The sequence below is a fragment of the Rhipicephalus sanguineus genome, chromosome 3 (assembly GCF_013339695.2).
Source record: "Rhipicephalus sanguineus isolate Rsan-2018 chromosome 3, BIME_Rsan_1.4, whole genome shotgun sequence".
Lineage (NCBI taxonomy): Eukaryota > Metazoa > Arthropoda > Arachnida > Ixodida > Ixodidae > Rhipicephalus > Rhipicephalus sanguineus.
The window spans coordinates 196,761,461-196,783,409 of record NC_051178.1 but is presented as its reverse complement, the minus strand read 5'-3'; the positions used below and the strand labels follow the sequence as shown (position 1 = coordinate 196,783,409).

The 21,949-nt window shown below is 41.4% G+C and overlaps 1 protein-coding gene across 1 annotated transcript; it reads right to left on the bottom strand.

Moving 5' to 3' along the window:
- Nucleotides 1-24: 24 nt before the first annotated feature.
- Nucleotides 25-21,901, bottom strand: LOC119388011 (lon protease homolog, mitochondrial). Its single transcript, XM_037655617.2, has 21 exons — nt 21,242-21,901; nt 20,378-20,466; nt 18,666-18,785; nt 18,353-18,381; nt 17,489-17,706; nt 16,788-16,920; nt 16,353-16,411; nt 15,601-15,684; nt 14,516-14,647; nt 13,712-13,800; nt 12,948-13,086; nt 11,560-11,682; nt 9,012-9,067; nt 8,468-8,555; nt 8,255-8,377; nt 7,741-7,857; nt 6,826-6,966; nt 6,457-6,622; nt 5,533-5,750; nt 3,463-3,627; nt 25-333 (listed from the first exon to the last, which is right to left on the bottom strand). The coding sequence occupies exons 1-21, from the start codon at nt 21,893-21,895 to the stop codon at nt 187-189; spliced, it is 3,090 nt and encodes a 1,029-aa protein (XP_037511545.1). The 5' UTR covers nt 21,896-21,901; the 3' UTR covers nt 25-186.
- Between the last annotated feature and the right edge of the window lie 48 nt (nt 21,902-21,949).

Below are 21,949 nucleotides of genomic sequence, written 5' to 3'. Positions count from 1 at the left end.
ATAAAGAGGAAACGGCACGAAGCCTAAAATGAAGTAAGCCGATTTATTTGGTAACAGGCCCTGAACAGCTTGTTAATCTATGACCGAAATGTGCGTAGAGCAAACTTGTACGTAATGCGCTATTTTCATGCCGTGCTTATGGAAAGATGACTTCAACAAACTACATATACACATCTAATAAACTTCTCAGCCTTTAAATACAAAATCAAACACTTTGGAATAGTGGTCAACGAAGTGGACTTCCAGGCCTTCCGTGATGTAACTCTGCAGTTCAGCGTAATCTTTCTTGTTCTCCTCGGGAAGTATGAGGCACGTCACTCCGACTCTCTTGGCCTTTGCAAACAGCAACAAAAAAGAAGCAAAAGTGAACGCCATTTCCTAGGTATTTTTCCCTTTTGTCAAGAAAGCTTTTTGGCACAAAAGAGAATGACCAATCAATCATGTTGGTGCGGTGCAATTTTCTTGATATTGGTACTATATTCAATATTTCTGCTCTTTTGGGGCAATAAATGTTTTCAAAATTTGTCAGGCTGAATATTTAAAAAAAAATTTTAATGCAATATATATGACCTTGTTTTTATGGGCAAGAAATTAAATATACCTAAGAAAATGTCGCAAGGTTGCTTAACGTCACCGCAAGTAGGTGCGTCTTCAACAATGCTTCATCCTTGCATCCTATTTGGCTTACCAATGTTCTGGTCATGGTGATGGTGAGATTAAGCAAATGTTGCTAGTGCTTGGTTAGGTAATGCGCAAATAGAACGAAACTTTAGTATGATTCTTGACTTCATAAGAAATCACAATGCAGCATATTTCTATCTCTCTCTACCAAATATTCAAATTTTCCAAATAAATAGAGAAATTTCTCATGAACCCTTCATGAATTGAATTTAGACACAGAAAACATCCATGAGATGTGAAATAAAGAGAAAAATGCAGCTGATATGTCAGCTTTGCAATGTGGTAAGAACAACTGTAACAGGAGAGAAAGAAAAACACCTGCAAAATTATTGGCAAGGCTATCGAATAGGAAGAAATAACTATATTGAAAGATTTTATAGAAGCTTCCAGCTAACGTCACGAGTCATACCATAGTTGAGCGGCATTCTTCGTGCATCTGTCTGACCAAGAGTGAATGAAAGTGATCATATGCTTCATGATGAGCAGATGCAGGAAAAAATAAAAAATCGAAGCAAGGTATAAACTGAAATATAGGCAGTGTATGTTTACTTCAGTCTTTGTTTCACTCTCACTGATACCTTTGCCCAACAAAACTTTTATTTCAAGGTTTGCTTAAGTGTGCCATGACACGCCAAATGTTGCCATGACACGTCAAATGTTGCCATAATATATGTTCACAATTAGAGCTATGCAAATAGCAAAATTCTGGGTGCGAAGCGAATTCGAATATTGAAGTCTGAGTGCGAATCGAATAGAATATTTTTCGAATATTTCTAGAATATTTCTAGAATATTTTTCGAATACTTCGAAGTGAAATTGCAGAAAAAAAGTTAGAGAAGATTCCTAAGCATATTCTTATGAGATAGCAACATGAAAGTGTTTCTTTTCGCTAGGTTGATGAAGCACTGCCGGGGTGGTGTTTCGTAGTTGTCTTATCAAGAATGAAGCAATGTAGAGGCCGAATTGTATTTATGTGCATGATTTGGTGCAACCAAAGTGTTGCCGACAACACTTTACACGTGATAGGCAAAGATGCCATTTTCTCAGCCTCTCCTCCTCTTTCAACCTCTGTGGAAGCCCAACTAATGTGGCGGACAGGGGTGTGCTCCCTTCAAGTCCAGAGTTCCAAATCTGCCTCGTAGATGTCGATATAAAAGGGCATCTAAAATTTTGTACGCTGAAAAGCTTCGGCGTCCGATTTTTCGGACTTCCTGCCCAAATTTCAGGTCCAAAACAGCATTAATTGAGCCCCCACCTCTGCCACATCTTTCTTCTCCATGTTGGAACCAGCGTTTTCTCAAGTTATTACATTTGCGACCGCAGTGGAGCTTGAAAGGCAGCTTTGCCGCAATACGAGGGTGTGATGAGATGAAGCATATTGAAAATCTAGGGACTACTTCCAATCTGACATTGACTGTCTTGGCAAAGTTCGACCGTAACGGAGCTTGAAAGGCAGCTTTGCCGCAATACGGGGGTGTGATGAGGTGAAGCATATTGAAAATCTAGGGACTACTTCCAATCTGACATTGACTGTCTTGGCAAAGTTCGACCGTAACGGAGCTTGAAAGGCAGCTTTGCCGCAATACCGAGTGTGATAAGGTGAAGCATATTGAAAATAGGACCATTTCCAATCGGACGTTGACTGTGTCTTGACAAAGTTCGACCGTACCGGAGCTTGAAAGGCAGCTTTGCCGCAATACCGGGGTGTAATGAGGTGAAGCATACTAAAAATTAACTTCCAATCGGACGTTGACTGCGTCTTGGCAAAGTTCGACCGTAACGGAGCTTGAAAGGCAGCTTTGCCGCAATACCGGGGTGTGATGAGATGAAGCATATTGAAAATCTAGGGACCACTTCGAATCGGACGTTGACTGTCTCTTGACAAAGTTCGACCGTAACGGAGCTTGAAAGGCAGCTTTGCCGCAATAGCGGGGTGTGATGGGGTGAAGCATATTAAAAAATCTGAAGAGGTCACTTTCAATCGGACGTTGACTGTATTTGTTTTTGGGAAGTTCGAATAGTTCGAATAGTAAATTTCGAGTGCGAATCGAATCGAATAGCAAACACTATTCGAAAAATATTCGAAATTTCAAATATTCGCACACCCCTATTCACAATACATCATTGTTGGCTACAGATCAAAAAGAAGGATTAACTCACGCCAGACTCTCATATTGCCTTCCAGCAACTACACTGTTATTTTTGTATTGTGAAGACATTTTTGTTACTTGAGAAAATCAAGGTGGTTCTTAGCTAATTTTGCAAGCTATATTATATATCATTTTTGGAATTTAACGTCCCAAAGCCACAATGTGATTATGAGGGACGCCGCAGTGGAGGGCTCTGGAAATTTCAACCACCTGGGGTTCTTTAATATGCACCTAAATCTAAGTATACGGGCCTCAAGCCTTTTCACCTCCATCAAAAATACAGCCGCGATGGGTGAGATTCGATCCTGTGACCTTTGGGTCAGCAGTCGAGTACCATAACCACTAGACCACTGTGGTAGGTGCATGCAAACATGGACACACTGATGTCACAGCCATGGTAGCAATGCCCATGCAGGACAGATTTGATGCCACACAGCCACTGGCAGCACAAGCAGTAATGGGCACAACGAACACACAAGTGCATACACAAAAAGTTGTTTACTGCTTTGGCTGTCAGTGCAGCAGTGTATATTACATCATGCACGCAATGCTGGAGGTGGACACACTATCTGCATGTATCAAAGCACATATCCATAAAATATAGTTACCAAGGAAGCACAAAGCAACTTACCGCTATCGTCTTCTCCTTGATACCTCCTACTGGGAGTACCTTCCCTGTGAGCGACACCTCTCCGGTCATAGCCACACCTGGCCTCACAGGCCTATTCAAGGCTAGCGAGAGCATTGCAGTTACCATAGTGATGCCCGCACTGGGACCATCTTTGGGCACTGCACCCTGTTGTGTTGAAATAGGCACACAGTGTTGTAACATTAAAAACATCACAGTGTTGTAACGTTAAAAACATCAGATACTTGGAGCCAGAACAGCCTTAAAGACTGAATAGAAGGCAGAGACAAAGTGCTGAGTTTGCCTTTTCAGAACTCACAACTTTTGCCCTGTTTTGGCACAGCATGAATCCGATTTATTTGCCCAAAGAAATATACAGCCCACTTGATTCTCTCAACCTTTTAACTCCTTAACTGCTTATGACGAAATTGTCACTTTTTTGCTTATGACGAGCTCTGCTCGTCATGGCTCTTCAGCAACGTTTCAAGAGGCTTTGACGAGCCCAGCTTGTCAAATGGCGTTTTCTTATTTAAAACATAGATGGCAGCACGGGCTCCGTAATTGGCACTTTCATTGAATGAGAGTATGCACACTAAACAGCGCAGTGCGTGCCTTGCATCTCCCGCGCTATATAAACGAACATGGCGCAGTGCCATGCTTTGAATGCTAGCACAAGGATGGTAGCCTCATCTAGCTTGTAGTTCATCGAGGAATAGTACATTTTGTCCACAGGAAGTCAAATGGAACCCTTACATTCTACAGTTGCAGAAATTTCTTTCAGAAAACACATCAAATGCCCCAGGTATGGAGTATTACCAGGCCCGCAGCCTGGGGAAGGGCTAGGGGCCCAGGCACCCCCCCCCTTGAAATTCTGATGGAGGGGGTTGGTTTACCGAAAATAAATAACGAAAATAGGTGTTTTTCAAGGCCTTCAGCAAGTGCCCCCCCTCCGAAAAAACTCCTGGCTACGGGCCTGGGTATTGCATGATGGTGCAAAATATGCCGAATAAAGTGTTTTTATCTGTCGTAAAATGTTTTCGCAAGTATTTTTCTGTTTTTAACATGTTACTGAAGCATTTAGCGTCATAAAAAAATTTGGCAATTTTCGAACAGTTTTTCATAATTTAATCGGCACTTAAGGGGTTAAGGAACACATGTACTAGCTGTTTAAGTTTTATCCACAAAACACACAAGCCACAAGTCACTTCATTCAAGACATGAAGTTGAAGCTGTGGCTTACTCGAAGTTGTAATATTTTAACAATGGTTCCTCAATTTCAGTGCTCTAATGAGATCTTCATTATTCAATTTATGAACAGGTTAGAAAAACAAGATATTGTAAGCTGCCTTCAGTATACATGCAAATGCATTGCATACCGACATATAAAAAGAAAACAGAGCAAAGCACAACTTTGGGCTTACATAAAAATAAAATATCACCAGCTTAAGTTTCTTAAAATCAAGCAGGCCATTTTCTAAATCTTCACAGTGACTAGACTTTCTGTTCAAGCCCTTATTCTTGCTCTGTGTGGTCTGTTGTGACAGGGAGGTCCCTTCTGTATCGTGAGTGTGCCCATCCCCCTTCCACCAAACAGACACACAAACAGTAAGATCGTTACTTTTCAGACTCACTGTGCATGCTGCCCTTCAAGCAGCACACGTTTCTAAGTACTTAGTAGCTACTGCAATGCCTGTGGATGATAATAACATGCCAGGTATAAATTCACTTTCACTAGTGTAATACCTGAATGAAACACCTGATACTTTTCAAAGCGAGTGTGCTCTGGCTCTTAAAATTTTGAGCCTTGTCCATGCTTACTGCTGTAGTGGGCAATGTGCTTTGCACCCACAGAAAAAGACAAAGAGCCTGACAAGCTTGGACATCATGACTGTGATATCAGTTTAGTCACTCGGCTAATAAATGTTTGTTTGTTTTGGGACTTCTGTTCTCACAAGTTGATGTCACAGCCATGATGTCCGAGCTTGTCGGTCTCTTCGTTTTTTTCCGTGGGTGCAAAGCACACTGCCCACTATACTGTCATTAGAATGAGATAAAGCATATCTAGTACCCCACCTCAGGCACATGCAGGTGGACGTGAGCTTTCTGGAGGAAATCGTTCTTTGGATCCTGTTGCAACAGGAAGGCCTTGGCAAAGGTGTAGGCGATGTTGGCACTCTCCTTCATCACGTCACCGAGGTGGCCTGTCAGCTGCAGTGAGCCTTCCTGCTTCTTGTCCCCACTAGATTCCAGCGGCCGTGGGACGGCCGTCTCTATGTATAACGTGGAGCCTCCTAGAAAAACAAACGTCAAACATGCTGAGAGAACCAGTGCGCAAGCGCAAACAGGAAAGGGTGCAACTGTGTCATTACTACAGTATATGCCCATAACAATATGATCACTGTGAAATTTCAGCACGCACAAAACACAAGAACACAGTGTCAAGAACTCTCAACTCTAAGCGCTCGTCTGTCCCCTACACTGCGTCTTTGTTTTTTGTGCATGCTGAAGTTTCACCACGAAGAGTAACCAGCTCATCCAACTTTAAGTTCTACTGCCGTAATAGTAAGCCTATAGAACACCTGCTGATGCCTATAAATGCAGAGAAATGCTACAAGGTACCTGGAACCAAAAACTCATAAGACAGCATAGGAAAGCCTGAAGGAAGGCTTTAGAGGGCAATTCAGATCCCCGAAAGTACACTAATCATCCATTGCATATAAAACAACAACAATACCATCATCACCACAAACCAGCTATGGTTGAACACAGCATTGCTAAGCCAAACTACGAGGACAAATGTTTCGACAGGGTTAAATAGACCTAAGCAAGAAAGTGCTTTCATGCAGCCCGAATTTTCTTTAATGCTTTTAGTGATCCCAGTTCGTAAGCAGATACTCCAGCCACATGTATAAAGACAAACAGCCTAACAACTCCTTAACAAGGAAGCTCCACACTTCGTGAACATAAAATATGCAAGGAAATGTTGTGCCAACTCACCCATTGCCGTCCATGCAAGACCCATCACAACACCGGGTGGAGTCTCCTCATACATTCGATCGTGAGTAAATAATGGTTTCCCAACAAAGTCATTGAGGTTTTCTGGCTGAACTTCCACAACTTCACATTCTTTACTGACTATTTTGAAAGCAGCCTTGCGGAGGATCTGCACCAAAGCAGTAGTCAAAGAAAGGGTCACGAACAAGGCACTGTTTCACTGATCGGATTGCAGTCAGTAAGGGGTTAGATTTTGCCTTGTTATACAACAAAAAGGCCGTGACTATTGTTAAAATGAAAAAAGGATGATTTCTTTAACAAGCAGTCTACCCACGAATGTATACTAATGTAGAACAAAACAAAACAACTAACCTTTTCAATATGTTTTTGCAAGTTTCTCACACCACTTTCTCGGCAGTAGTATTTGATCAGCCGCTGCAAGGACTCGGGCTTCACGTCCACTTGATTCTCAGAGATGCCGCAAAGTGCCCTTGCTTGTGGAATCAGGTAACGCTGCACAGTAACACGTGATCATTTTCACATCTGTAAAGTTCTCTCAAGCAATAAATAAAAAAAAAGAATGATGCTGACCGGAAATCAGTGTGGCTTGTGAGAAGTATAAGAACTTCCATCCTGCAGTCACTCCAACTTATGGAAGTCAAAGCATGACACCACCATGACAGTTTATTATTTGATGTACATTTTAAAGTGTCCCAGGAGTGTAAAAAAAATTGGAAACACTGCACTGTGCCACGTGCCAGTCTGGAAACTGGCCTCTCTTAAGATAGCAGTGCTGCCATCAGCCGTTAGAGATGGCAATGGCAGTGAGTGCACAGGCAGAGCATGTAATAGTATATGTGGGTCTAGACAGCAACGCACAGTCATTCCACTGGTCCGCCACTTGCTTATGAAATCTGGCATCTTCTTAGTCTTCGAAAAAAAATGTAAATGGCTTGTCTGCATTGTGAAACGACAGTTATGACATCAAACACTTGTTACATTGCACAGATAAGTGAATAATACGTGCACTTCCTTTTATAAAGCTAATGTACATGTTATGAGGTTTAAAAAGGCATGGCTTTTGCAAAAACACACCAGCGGGCTAAGGGCTCAGTTTCGGTGGACACTGTCACTTAACAAAGAGCTGCCAACCATTCACCCAGATATTAGATCCCAACAGCTATAGCTGTCTCAATGTGGCTTTATACTATGGTGACCTATCTGTCCCTACTTCCAATGCGTCAGGTGCTGCTGTGGCAAGTTTTGGTGGTTTAGTAAAGCACACACCTCGGCAATGGCCATCTTTTCTTCGGCAACGTAGCCGGAGAGCTCAATCATCTCCATTCGATCCTTGAGTGGTTCTGGTATCGTGTCTGTGACATTTGCAGTGCAGATAAACAAAATCTGCACAAAATAAAGGAATGGGCAAGGTGAATTCTCACAAAAAACACACAAGTGACCATGCGCTTGTATATTTTCTACTGCTTTCAAACACTGCTCTCATTTTTCAGCAACTAAGTCAAATGCACTATATTAGAGTGAAACAGAGTACGACTTGCTTAGGACACACACCATGCACATACATGCATACTAATGAAAGTCAAAGAGTGGGCAATATAATCCCTGTTTAAATATTAAAGAGAGCTTTATAATACGTAATAGCCCATGTGTACAGCATGGTTCATTATAATGGTTGCATGCATGATTCACAATGGAAGGCTTCCAAATTAAAGCTTAATAACTTATTTAATAAAAATAGTGAAGAGGCATAAAACAAGTGAATATGCTGCACTTGAATCACCTTTGAGAGATCTACATTGACATCGAGGTAGTGATCCAGGAAGTTCGAATTTTGTTCGGGATCAAGAACTTCTAGGAGAGCAGATGATGGGTCTCCTTGATAGCCTCTTCCAATTTTATCAACCTATGAAAAAAGAAGTTTTAACGTAAAAATAGTTTAACATAAAGGAGGCAAGTTTTAAGGGGAAAGTCTACATCTTGGAACAGAACATACCTCATCTATCAGTACCAAAGGATTTTCTGTTTTTGTCTTTTTCAAGCACTGGATTAGCTTTCCGGGCATGGCTCCAACGTAGGTACGGCTTCATAATGAAGACAAAGCATGAGTAAGATTAAGGCTAAACGATGTAAACAAATGCCTTCGAGTGACATTTATTTTACAGTTGATGTAGAGGAATATGAACCATTCATGGCTCATAAACAGAAAAGTTTAGTGGCAGAAAAAGGGGGTCTAAAAAGAGCTACATTTTACACATAGTCATGATACAGAACGAAAACCACACAACTTACTGTAAAACTGATTACATATATTTGAAATCAGTATAAAAAGCTAAGTAAACAGCAAAAGCTTCACTGCCCTAGGCTACAGAATAAAGACATTTTTTTTTCGAGTAGCGTCTCCCCTTCAAGCTACAATAACTAGCAGAACACAGCTGTACAAAAATCCTGATAAGGAATAGTAACTTGTAATTTCACACACATACTACTTTAAAGAAAGTCTTCAGAAGTCTCAAGGTATAGTGAAATATTAAACATACCGGTGCCCCTTGATCTCTGCAACGTCAGTCATACCTCCAACACTAAATCGGAAGTACTGTGAGAAAAGATAATTAAAAAATTTAATTAAATAAAAAGGTAACATAGAGGTACACTCTAGCCTAAAAGAAAATAGCATGTAATAGTATGACTCATCAAAATAAAACTTAGGACCCATGGAAAGATGAAGGTGAACAAAACAGAAGTGGATCAAGAAAAGACATTTCAGTGTGAAGCCCCAAGGTTCTGAAGAAAATTCCCCTTCGTTAAAACACTGGCTCCGAGCAAAGACTTTCCTTCTTTGCCACTTATGAGCACAAATAAAATAGCGACCAGGTGAACATGAAAATCCACTAAAGAATTTTTACAAGAGATGACAAATTTTTAAGCGTAAACCACAGAAATTCACTCTTAAAGGGACCGACAACTGGGCAGAACGTGTGATTAGATCCTGGTAGAAATGAAAAGACCATGAAATATAGTGACATATTCCAGCATCCTTTTCGCGTTGTGAGTAGGATTTATATTTTTAATTCGTGCTTAAAAGTAACAAAAACCGGTATGTTGCGCAGCCTAGCGGAAGAGCCTTGAAGCTGGATTATGAAGTCGGTCACATTGCTGTACGTAGCCATGTAGTCTGATGCTGTCATGTGCACCATAATTGGTCCTCAAAGTTAGAATATGTATATTATTATCTATCCCCGCTCTGTTCTGTGCTGCCTACGAGGTAAGGTAAAAGGAGTAGCACGGTGAGAAGCGGTGCTGCCTTCGCGGCCACCAGTGGCCCATGTCGTGCTGTGGCGCATGCGCGCGGAGTGCACGCATGCGCAGTAAACCACCGCGCTCGAACACAAACCGCTCTCGCACTGACTGTTTGCAGCATGTGTAGTCAAGTGTGTTTAAGACTTCATATTCGCCGCACAGAGAAAAATTCTGATTAAAATGTTTCCCGGCATTTTCCACGTTACCATTCCGTGGCTAGACATTCTGAGCAGTTAGCTTTCCGTTGCGCTATAAAAAATAGGTGCCCGAAAAATTGGTTGTCAGTCCCTTTAATAGTTGAAAATAATCTCAAAATAATGAGGCAAAGCACAAGTGTCGTTTTCCATGAATGCATAACAAAGTAAAAGATAAACATTAAACATTAAAAAACAAATGCAGGTTTATGCCAGTCCACCATTCGGAAATCTTGTACTTTGTCCTAACAGATACTATTCTAAAACCACCACTGATGTTGAACTAGGATTACGTTCTCTGTATTTGATTATTCTGTAGAGTTCTTCAGAGTGAAACACAGAGAGTAAAACAAAAAGAATTTTGGTGTAGTTAGAAGACCGATAAAAATTTAAATTAAGTGGAACTGGTCAAGCAGGATGCAAACAAGTAAACTTCATGGTAAAAATAGTTGACACTGAGAGAAGGAGACGGAGTTTCATGGCAGATATAAGTAAACTAGGGGTGTGCGAATATTCGAGTTTCGAATTCGAATCGAATAGTTTCTAATCGAATAATTCGATTCGACTTTCGAATAGGTAGTATTTGAAGTTTCGAATAATTCGACAGGATGAATATCTAAAACGCGACAAAGGCCAATGGTGCAACTTGCTTAGAGTGGGGTGGCTAAAACTAGCACCAACGTCGCCGTTCGTTAAACTTTCACTGACATCCTGGTTCAAAAGTGAGCGCATTTGATCTTAAAGGAGATTATGTCATTTTCGCACGTAGAAAAACACATGAGAAAACTGCCAAGTCCTTCACAACATTGCTCCCGCAACGGAGGCACAGACTTCTTGCGTAGTTTGGCCACATATGCTGCAAGCGCCGTAAAACGAACTGACTTTGGCCTGCGAAACCATCAGAGATTGGCTTTCCATGTAAAAATTTGTTCACGCTGGGCAGTCGCCACTGCTGTACCGCACCACTAGTTCAGAAACTCCCATCGTTCCGGCGTGCAGTTAAAACGCTGCTGAGAAGGGGCGCCCAAAGACTTTTGGGACCGGAGCACCCATGGCAATGAAGCACCATATTACCGTTGTCGGATGAGCCGTATTGCGTGACCATAGGAAAAGAAAACTAGCTACCGTACTCCCTCTGTTAGGAGTGGCGCTGCTGACTGGAATGGCGACTCTTCTATCAACATGCTTCCGCACCCATAAAAGCTGAAACAAAAGCCACTCCTGAACAAGTGCGTAATGAAGCTGTCAGCAAGCCGTAGCGTCCCTGATTTTTCCTTTGTCTTGCCGTATCTGGCGGTACACATTTCGTGCAAATATACTATTCAATATTCGATATTTTGGCCCCTATTCGGCCTTATTCGATTCGAGATGAAATTTCACTATTCGCACACCCCTAAAGTAAACAGATATAAAAAGTGAGGACTAAAGAGGGCTGAGAAAGAGTGGACGCAACACATCTTTAGTCTTATTTTTGTGCGCTGTTCACTTAACAAAAATCAATACCAACTTGCCCAGTTCTCAATTCTAATGAGACGAATTTTAAATCGCATGAATTTGAGAGAGGCTCGTAACATCCACAGAGCAGTATGCTTACCTCCCTGTTGAGGGCTCGAGCTATAGACCGGGCAATACTCGTCTTTCCAACACCAGGAGGACCATAAAAGCAGAGGATCTTTCCCTGAGTTGTTCCCTTCAGTTGACTCACAGCAATAAATTCCTGTAAAGCACAACAAATTTATACAGGCAAATGACATACCAGCGTCAGAGGGACAAGAGTGACTTATGGTCAGACGGAGGGAAGAAATGATGAGCATTGTGAATTCCGAAATATTTTTGATAGGGTATGCTTCATAGTACACACCTGCTCACAAGCTTTTTGAGATCCATAAGAAGGCTAAATGTTCTCACACCATAAGCGCGCAGCAAGTAGTTAAAGGGATACTGAACAAAATTTTCGCCGCCGAGTTAAATGGCCCAATTGAAAGATTGGGTGCTGAAATTTGTTGAAACAACCTTCATTTCAGCCAGACTAGCAGAAAATAATGAATTTAATGCATTTTTCGCAAATTGGCGCGTCTAGCGGCCGCGCCGCGAACTAGAGAGGAAGTGACGCGAAACTCGGCGGATACTGACTCGCCAACCGTGCTCGCTGCAAAATCGTTTACCAATCGACATCGCAAGCCGCCACCCGCTGCCACGCGTCTCTCTCAAAACGTGTTCTCACGGTCGGTAAGGTGTTCTTGAGAGGAGAGGTGGAGAAAGGGAAGTGGCAGGGCAGGAGAGAGCGTGCCGGTTGCCTCCCTCTTGCTGGAGCATTCGACGTCACGGCCGTCGACAAGCGCACTGGCGTGCAGCCGCCGCGCTCTCACAATCCACTAAAAATACGGCCAACTGCTCGAAATTACGTGAAATAAACGCTGTTGATAGGAACAGTCGTGTCGTCCGAGTCGAATGCAAGTGTTTTCGTAGCACTTTCACATTTTTGTTCAGTATCCCTTTAAGGAACGCAAGCTACTTTTCTTAAAAGTGGTTTTTGCAGTTCGCCTCTCCATTACAATACGTGCCCACCTGCAAAAGTCCTATGCACAATATAAAGTATTTTCTCGCCTACAGTGCTTTCTTCAACAAAAACACCTTATATCTCAAGTTCACATCACAATACTGCATCCTAGTGGTTTTAGTACGTACGTTACTCTAAGACATCGGAATATGAACGGAACTTTCATTCTCTGGGCGCCTTAATTCTCGACATTGTCAAATGACATGACAAACGCATAAGATTAAATTGCAAGTTGAGCCAAAAAGCGAACACCAAGTTAGCAGCTACTTAAAATTGCGAGTATTTGCAAGTATTGCGAGTATTTGCATGCGACTGGTACTCAATTTTTCTTTCCAGCCAGATGCCTAACCAGAGTGCCTGCAGCCCGAACGTATCCAGATGGCATTTACACAGGTGCAATATACACAGGTGCCGCAACTGACCAGTATGCGCTTCTTGACATCTTCCATGCCGTAGTGGTCTTCCTCAAGCACCTCTTTGGCTCTGGCCAAGTCCAAGTTTTCCTCACTTGTCTTGCCCCAAGGCAGGCTTGTAAGCCAGTCAAGGTAATTACGCGTGACACTGGAGAAAAAGAAGAAATAAGCATGTTCCGATGCTGATGCCACGCCAGAAAAAAAAAGAAGTGCAGTTGGTGAACACTGCAGAAGAATGAAGAAGTCATATCCAACAAAAAAAAAAAATAACTTCGTTACATTCAGTATTTACAATACATGCGTATGTGCTTCATATACTGAAATTGGTAAGAAAATTGTTTTATAATATCTCTGGCCATTAAAGCATGGTGTGGTTGTAATTCATAATCTCCTATACAGTGTGGCATTGTAATTCATAGCAAAGAACATTATGTATGTTTCAGAATGACAAAGAATAACTCAAATATGAATGAAAAGAAGGAAGGATTATGAAGAAAGAAATGAAAAATACCACCACAATTTTTTTCTTTGTATTTATTCCTTTACCCCTCATTTCCAAGGTCATCATGAGCCACTTCAAGAATATCCAACATTCTAAGTTAGAAACTTCTAATTAGCTTAACTGATTTTTTTAACTGACCAACGACAGAACAGTCAACAGGCTACTACCTCAATGTCAAAAAAGTGATAAACAAGCAGGAAATGTGCATTTTTGAAAAAAATAATTTGAGTCAATAAATTTCGTGAGCACAAATAACAGGCAGATTGCACACCTGAACTCCGACGAATGGTTGTCGAGAAATGAGAGCTTATTTAATTCTTCGTCGATCACTTCCATGACTTGTTTCGGGACAACCAGATCCTGTTTCATGCAGGAAACAATGCACACATTACAAGGCTCAGAAAAAATACGGGGCAAAAATCAATATAGTGTGTTGTCTCTATCTCAGATACGTAATGTGCTCACAAGTAAAGATGTTAAATGTGTGAGGACAGCTATACTACTTGGAAGAGTTTCATAATCCCTTTAACATTTTTATTTTTTAGACAATCGTAATAAATAACAAATTAAAAAGGCTTAATTTTCGTTGTCAGCAATTTCATTTACGCAACTAGCAATGCCTTCTTTGTTCACACTTTTCAAGTTATTGCAACTATACCACTACGTGATGGTGAAAAAATTCCTGGCTGCACCATTGGCTCCTTCAATACTACATGTGTTCACACATGTGCCATCAAACTGTTAGCAGGTTAAATATTCAGCAGTCAAAAAAAATAGTACCAGAATCTTCAGTTTATTATATAGTACATGATTGGCCATGTTCCCAATTTAAAACTTGCTCCATATGTTTGCATAAGCCAATAAACATTCTCACTAGATTTCTATTGGCATCATCACACTGTATTTCACAGCAACATTAATATGGCACACTATACTTTGTATGATGTACATTGCAAGTGCTCTTGTGCGCACCATGATAAAGTGATGATGGAGGTGTTGCAACCCTGCAACTTGGTTATAGTAAAAACAGGGTTTGGTACCTCTATTCGCTCGTTCAATTGTATCACAATTTTACCTGCAGTCTCTGCTTGAACTTCTCCTCGATGGCGTCCTTGTCATCCTTTTCAAGGCCCAGTTCCTTCTTTATTGCCTTGAGTTGCTCTTGCAGCATGTACCTCCGATGCTGGGTCTTCACTTTTTCCTCAACCTGCCACCACAGAACACAGCACGGTCCAATGTGCCTAGTTTCAAACTTCCATTATGTAACTGATGTTGTTTGCATACAACTGCGATTCCTTTCAGGTCAAGGAACCAAGTAACTGTGTAAAAGGTAATAGCAGATTTGATTCATATTGTATGGCAGGCTCAATTTGGCATGCAAGTTTATGAAAGGCTCATTCCCCTATTGGATCCTTTGCAAAAGAACAACATTTTATCATTATTATTATCATAAACATGAACAACAACCACGTTACCTGTATCTGCTGTCACACAAAATAATATAAAGCTACTGAATTTTCCTCCACAATTTCTGAAGTCAGAGAACTGAAAGTAAATTGAAAACACCAAAATGATAGAGTACACACAATATAACTGCCAGAGTTTGGATTGTAGAGCTAAGCAACAGAGAGCTGAACTGCTTTTGGTTCAAAGAACTACATCTTGAACATCGCAAACAGCAATTTGGGTAGGCAGCAGTAGGCGATAATGAAACTTTGCATTATATCTCAAGCTTGAGCTCTGTGCATACTAGAACCTGGCCATTGGTGACTAGGTTGTGTTCTAAATGAACGACGTCAAGTCAAACACAACATCAAAATTTTCAGTATTCCGAATGGTAAGCACAATTTCTCGAGATAACTATGTCATATCGCTATAAATCTGGCCTCTAAAGATAATGTTGGCTCTGATCTAAGCGTTCGAGCCAAAATTACGCCCATACAACCCGAACTGAATACAGTAGAAATGAAAGTATGTGCATTACTAAGCCCTAAATTGCTGCAATTCAATCGGTGAGTACTGTACCTTGGCTTGTAGCAACACTGACCAAGGAAAACTGGTATGTAAATAAAAATTTAAACAAATTCTGCCGTGAGAAGTGGGCGTATAAAATGTATAAGCGTTCCTTATGCAAGCATACAAACGATAAAGGCATATTACCTCCTTGCCAATTTTCTGTTGCAGTTTGCTAAGTTCATACTCTTTTTTCAGGAGGGAGAGAGCCAACAGGAGACGCTTTGATATCTGGGAAGAGACAAAAATGAAAAAAAAAAGGGCAATGTTGACAAAAGCAGACTACCCAGCTTGTCACAATAACAACAGCTACAACAACAACAACAACAACAACAACAACAACAACAACAACAGCAACAACAATAATAATAATAATAATAATAATAATAATATAATAATAATAATAATAATAATAATAAAAAGTGCTGCAGTTGACTGCACTGATACATAAAATGGATTAAGGTACTCAGGATTATAGGTGACATATCGACATAGGCGTGCGCACGAGTCCCCACTAGAGGGGGGGGGGGAGTTTCATCGCAATGCCCCCCTCCCCCCACCCTATTGGTTGAGTCCAAAGGACATGTTTCACAATGGATGAAAAAAAATTAAAATGAAGCGATGACGTGCTTCTCACTCAGGCCAGCATTTGGTCCCTGGCTTTCCTGAAGTAAAGATGGGAAGTGAACAGCTCTTAAAATGCAACATTAGGGGCCTTCGGCCGCCATTATCGTCAAAGACCTACATGGATACACCTGAGAAAGCGTACGGGGCAGACTTTGTGGCCCTCTCCTAGGTGACTAGGGGAGAGGTGCCTCGTGCGCACGCCTATGCATATCGGAATTCTTGTTTCATCCTACAGAAACACAATGAGCAGAATAATTGTTCCACATGCTTACATCGGTCTCTTCGAGGATTTGTTGAAGCTCGTGAGATTCAGCACCGGTCAATGCTGCACCTAAAATGGTGAAGAAATGTGTCAAGTACGTTCAACTGAATGCCAACTACACTCTAGGGACGTCAAAAGCACCCCCCCCCCCCCCACAGTGTACTTAAACTGCACTGAAAGGAAAGGGCAGCTGAGACACCCTTGTATAAGAATTAAGAATTTAAGTAAAAATGGCAAAAGCCACACAAAACATTCTGGCACGTTTTTAACATCAGACTAGGAGATGAAAGATAATTAAGCCATGAAGTTTCGTGTGTACCAAAGTGGCTCTGTTGCATTAGATATAAAAACCAAACAAAGAGGCACTGCACTCTAAAGACTCTAAGCCGAAAGCTTGAAGGCTCTAAGTATGCGTTTTCAAGCATACGCACGTGGACAGGCTTACCAAGGTCAGAGAGATAGACAGGGTTGTCCACTACACGCTGCCCAGCCTGGATCATTTGCTGTATGGATTCTCGGTACAAGGGATTCAACGCAATGATGTCACGAATGGTCTTGACTATCTCCTGTGTCACTGCCTACCATTGAATGAAGACAAATTAAATGGGGAACATGTTACGCATCAAGACATCATGACTGTCAGCAATAAGTGAGCACATGGACTTCTATGCAACACACAGGTATGTCCACATATGCATAACACAGCGATGACAAGCTGAGCATCATGCCTCAGCTCGCCATCGCACAAACTCCAAACCTACAGTGGTGACATTAATGTAGAAGCACAGTGAGAATTTGTTCCTGCAGTTTGGTACTTTAATATACATACCCTTGATGGTGTGATGTGCAGTTGTGTGCAACATGAAAGGGAACACTGCTATTGTGTTCTTACGTTCAAGAGGTCATAGTACGCTCAAGAGACAATTGGCAAGCACAAAGGCGTTCATAACGCAAAGTGTTCGAGCGGAAGGGTACCTCTTGCAAACCAATATGTCACGTATGCTTAATCATGTATTTGGTGTTCCCTTTCATATTGCTTACCCCTGACTGTACCATCTCTTCTCCCTACCTTATTGAACAAGTGGCCATCAGTGTGCCCCCAATGAATTTATTGATTCAAAAGGAAAGAATAGCCAGTTTACTTACTTTCATTTCTTCTGTGATGACAAACTTTTCATGAGGTACATTTTCAACTTCTGCCATCAGAACGGGCCCCATGGGGACAGACACAGTGGGCGGAGGCGCCTGTCCCCCTTCCGGTGCAGAATCCTCGATCACTTCGCTTGAGGGAACTGCATTGGTAGCGCGACCATTTGCATTTGGACGTCTCCTTCTTCTGTTTGATTTTTTTGCCTCTTCCCCTTCTGTCAAACAACGGAGAGAAAAAGTAAGTACAGCAGAAAATGACCACTGCGACGCGAATAGCATAACGGCGACTTGATGACACCCCACCAGTGTTGCAAAAACGCGCCAAGCATTTTAACGCTAAAGCTGGAAGTTGGTTTTACTTGAATGCATTTCACCAGTGATAAGACAGGGGTGAAGAAAGGTGCACACAGGACGCTTACTAGACTGCAGCTGAAATTTTACTCCAAACTAGTCGCAGATTTCATCCCAAACCAGTCGTGCTAACCAGATAAATGCTATTCATATAAAAAAATAAAATAAAATGCACTCTATGTTCAAGAAAAGGAAATGTGTTGTCTTCTACATTATGTAAAATTTAGTGCAACAGTATCCAGTAGAAAGCCAAGGTGCCTGCCAATACACCACAGAATGATGTTATGTGAAAACTTCCAGGTACACACTTCCTTCAATAATTAAATGCAGGCTGATTTTAAGTTTAATTTAACTGTGTCCAAAAGTCCTGAAATGTACCGGTGCTTTTAATGGACTTTCTTCAAACCTTAAGTAAACTTCAGTTGAAATAACTACAGGTCATGCAGAGGTCAAATTAAACGTTGACTTTGCATCAGCAACCATGCTGCAACACAACAGCGGAATGCTCACCTTCAACAAGCTGGCGAATAATCTTGACCCTAAAAAAAAACAGAATGCGAAGGGTTAAACTGAGACAACATTTACACCAATACTTTTTGTTTTTATTTGTCAGATACTGCCAGCTACCTTTCGCGAACCACAGCAGCACCTCATACAATCCTCAACATGATAAAGTGCACTTGAAGTAAAGCCAAAATGTACGTGAAAAGTGCATTCAAAAGTGAATCATACTACGAAGTGCTTTCATTTATTGTGCTGTGAACTAGAGAAAACAATGACAAATTTGTAGGCTGCCATCGTAAATTTTCTATCAGGCCTGTACCTTCTGTGGGCCATGACAATCATACGCAGCTTCTCTCCAAGGTCCTGCAGTTCATGAATCTGGACAAATGTTCCCACACTGTACAGGTCATCCAGCTTGTCTACCACTTCAGATTCGTTACTGCAATGAGAGGAGATGAAAGAAAATAGGTTTTCAATTAATTAAAAATATATGCATTTAGCACAAATGGCACAGCCGAAGAATAAATGCTTTTTCTCGTCATTACTATTCTGATATAGTTGAAACAGGCATATGAAATGCATGACTTCCGAGCAAAAGAAACCCGATTAATTTTCTGTTCTAAAACCACAATTTATTACATCTACCTGAGAACGTTATGAAATTGTTGTATTTGAATGTGCTTATAATGTATGCTTTCCTTCACTTTCCTTTGCACTTTTACTCAATTTACTTATGCAGGACGATCAGCCAATGGTAATCGAGCCTTTCTGTATGTGACCAACTATGTATTATTTCTGTTATGTGCAATAAATTTTATATTGCATAGACTGAAAGACAGTCTTCGATGGCAAGTGGAATGCTATTCCAATGTCTGCACTCTGACAAGTGGCTATATCTGTTCCAAAATTACTAAGATGCCAAATCAATAGCAACAGCAGCAATCTGTCAATACGTTAATCAGAAAAGCTTTAGTTGCACTCGTTATACTACTCAGTCACGTGAGTCTTCCTTCTACTGCCAGGTCTGCAATTTTAAAGACGCTACATCAAAAAGGAGGTGTTAAATTGGTAGTAGTGGTGTGTAAATAGTGCCACATGTGAATTGAATATTGAATATCTTTTCAATAGTCATCGGATACTGGACAGCCATTTTTAAAATTAATATAAAGTCATGTTCACATCCTAGTATTCATGACTTCAGCAATTCAAGTACAAATCGAGCAATCAGGAACATTAAATTATTTGCACACATAAATCTTTTCAGAGAGAGTTACATTTATCGTACTACAGCCAGTAAAGTTTGGCTACCTGAGCAAAATAGCCTGCTGCACTACGTGTGTCCTTGTGTTTTATGTTATACTATGCCTGCAGGAATCAAATCCAATAATAATGGTAATAATAATTCCTCACCAATACGGGGGTGTTGATTCAAAGTGTTAGACAAAAAGCGAGCAACACTTCACGACAGTCTCGCCCCCTTTACAGCAGGCCACAACAGGAAACATCATGTATTTACACACGTATTAATAAATAACACGTTTTGCACAGTTGAATTCATATTCATAGACTATTATCAGTATTCACCACATATTCATTACTCATAAGTGGTCACAACATAGATATTTATAAACTGTTTGAAGGGTACTTGAATTTTTGAGTAGTTGCAATGCTATTCACTATATTTTTTCAAATATTTAATTTTAAAACCTCTAATTTTTAGTGAAATATGGTACTAGTCTTTTTTTTTTTCATTCTCCCTTTCTGGAAACTTGGCACATGACAGGCACAAATGACAAGTTTCAGGGCATGCAATGTGGCTGCTATTTCAAATTTACTTAGCAAACAACCTTATGAATTCATATTTCTATATAAAGACGTTTAAATTTTTCTTGCAATTAGCTGAAAACCTCATATAGCTCCTTGCTTTGTATTTGTGCAATACACAAAATATCTAAAGGACTCGCACATTAATTTTTTGTGTCTCGCACGACAGCAACTCACTTTAGGCTATGCAAAGCTGTGAGGGCTCACCTTTCATCCCGTTTAAGAAATACGCCAGCATACGGTTGGTTGAGGCGAACTTTTCGTCTTATCAAGTCGACAAGTGCCGGGTTAGAAACCTGCATTGTTGAATTACAAGACGATGCAATAAACGAAGGATATTGCATAACCGTACAGTATTGCTCAGGCCACCGCATCACTGCACAATGTAAATATTAAATTTTCGTGAAAAGTCGCAGCACACATGCAAACTATTTTCATCTCTCATGTGAAAATGCTACGTCAGTCACAACACGAAATGAATTCAAACTGGGCACCAATTACAATTGGCAAGAGAGGTTAGCATTTGATAAAATTTTGTTACTGCTGTTTTGCACATCTTGGTGCATTTCATCTTCTTGTCATGGAAAATTGTTCACAGGAGTTAAGTGGGTGGTAAGGCCTATACGCAGCCCCCCAAAATAACTGCAACTCGTTATCACAGCACGGCCATGTGTACTATGCCGTGTCCTTCCGAGCTTTCAGATAGCATACCTTCAACCTTGAACATGGAAGCTGTACGTAGTGACGTAGTGCACACATATGTGCATACTCCCATCTATTCCTAAACTGCAAGCGCACATCGCCTGGTGGCATAGTTGCTGCTTTTTTTGTTCTTGTTGTTACTAATGTAATAAATCTCTACAACGACCTGAAACGGTGATGACGACAGCTGCGGAAAAAAAATTTAGTTTGTAACTGGCGGTTGCCATAAATTACTTTCGCATGTGGTGGCACATGAAAACGAAGCCGCAGTACTTCAAAGCACCGAGTTAAGCAGTCAACGACCGTACTTTGCGCAGCATCTCAGCATTGCAGCGTGCTGGTGTATAAATTTCATGTCAATGAGCTTACCTCCACCATTTTTATAAACCTTGGAAAGACGGGGTTTCTACTGACAGCTATCACTGGAACTTGAGGCCAAATGTCCGGCACAGTTAACGCGGCAACTGCGCCGACGCCTTGATTAGGATAATGAATAACACTGCCCTCGTCCTTAGGCGGATCGTCTTCTGGAAGTTCGTCGGGCTTCTGCTGATCACAGTAAAACCTCGCACTGTTCGTGACAGTTCCCCCAAAAGTCTGGAACTTGCTGGTAGACGGTGCGAGCCATGGTCTCCCGGCAGCGGCATCGCCCTTAAACTGTCGCCAGGTACCAAGGCGACAAATCGCTGACGCACTACTGTAGTGTCTCCAGTTGCTCCCGAAGACGCCTAGTCTTTGTAATAATCTTCTGGAAGTTGAGGAGCCAGCAACAGGTAATACGCAGCTGAAGGCTCTCCGATGTGCTTCAGGCGTCGCCGAGGTCACAGAGTGCGAGTGGTGGCTGCACTGCGATAACCACGCGCATGGAGCTGTTCTGGTTGTTCCCGCAGCAGCCTTTATTCCGTTGGAGATGCCACAGTCTGGCCGAACAACCGCTGCCGTTAAAAAGTTTCGCCGGGCCACCCGCATGGGATCCTTCAAGAGCGCCGCCATGATAGTCTTTAAAAACTTGTGGTGAAACATTTCTCAGGACCAAAAACTTTGCGAACAGATTCACCGCTAGAGCTGCAACTGTTC

Coding starts and splice junctions, on each gene's coding strand:
- LOC119388011 (XM_037655617.2), bottom strand. CDS start 21,895: ATGTTTCACCACAAGTTTTTAAAGACTATCATGGCGGCGCTCTTGAAG. Junction 11,683..12,947: donor ATGTCAAGAAGCGCATACTG/GTCAGTTGCGGC, acceptor TGTGCTTTACAG/GAATTTATTGCTGTGAGTCA. Junction 3,628..5,532: donor TCCACCTGCATGTGCCTGAG/GTGGGGTACTAG, acceptor TCAACACAACAG/GGTGCAGTGCCCAAAGATGG.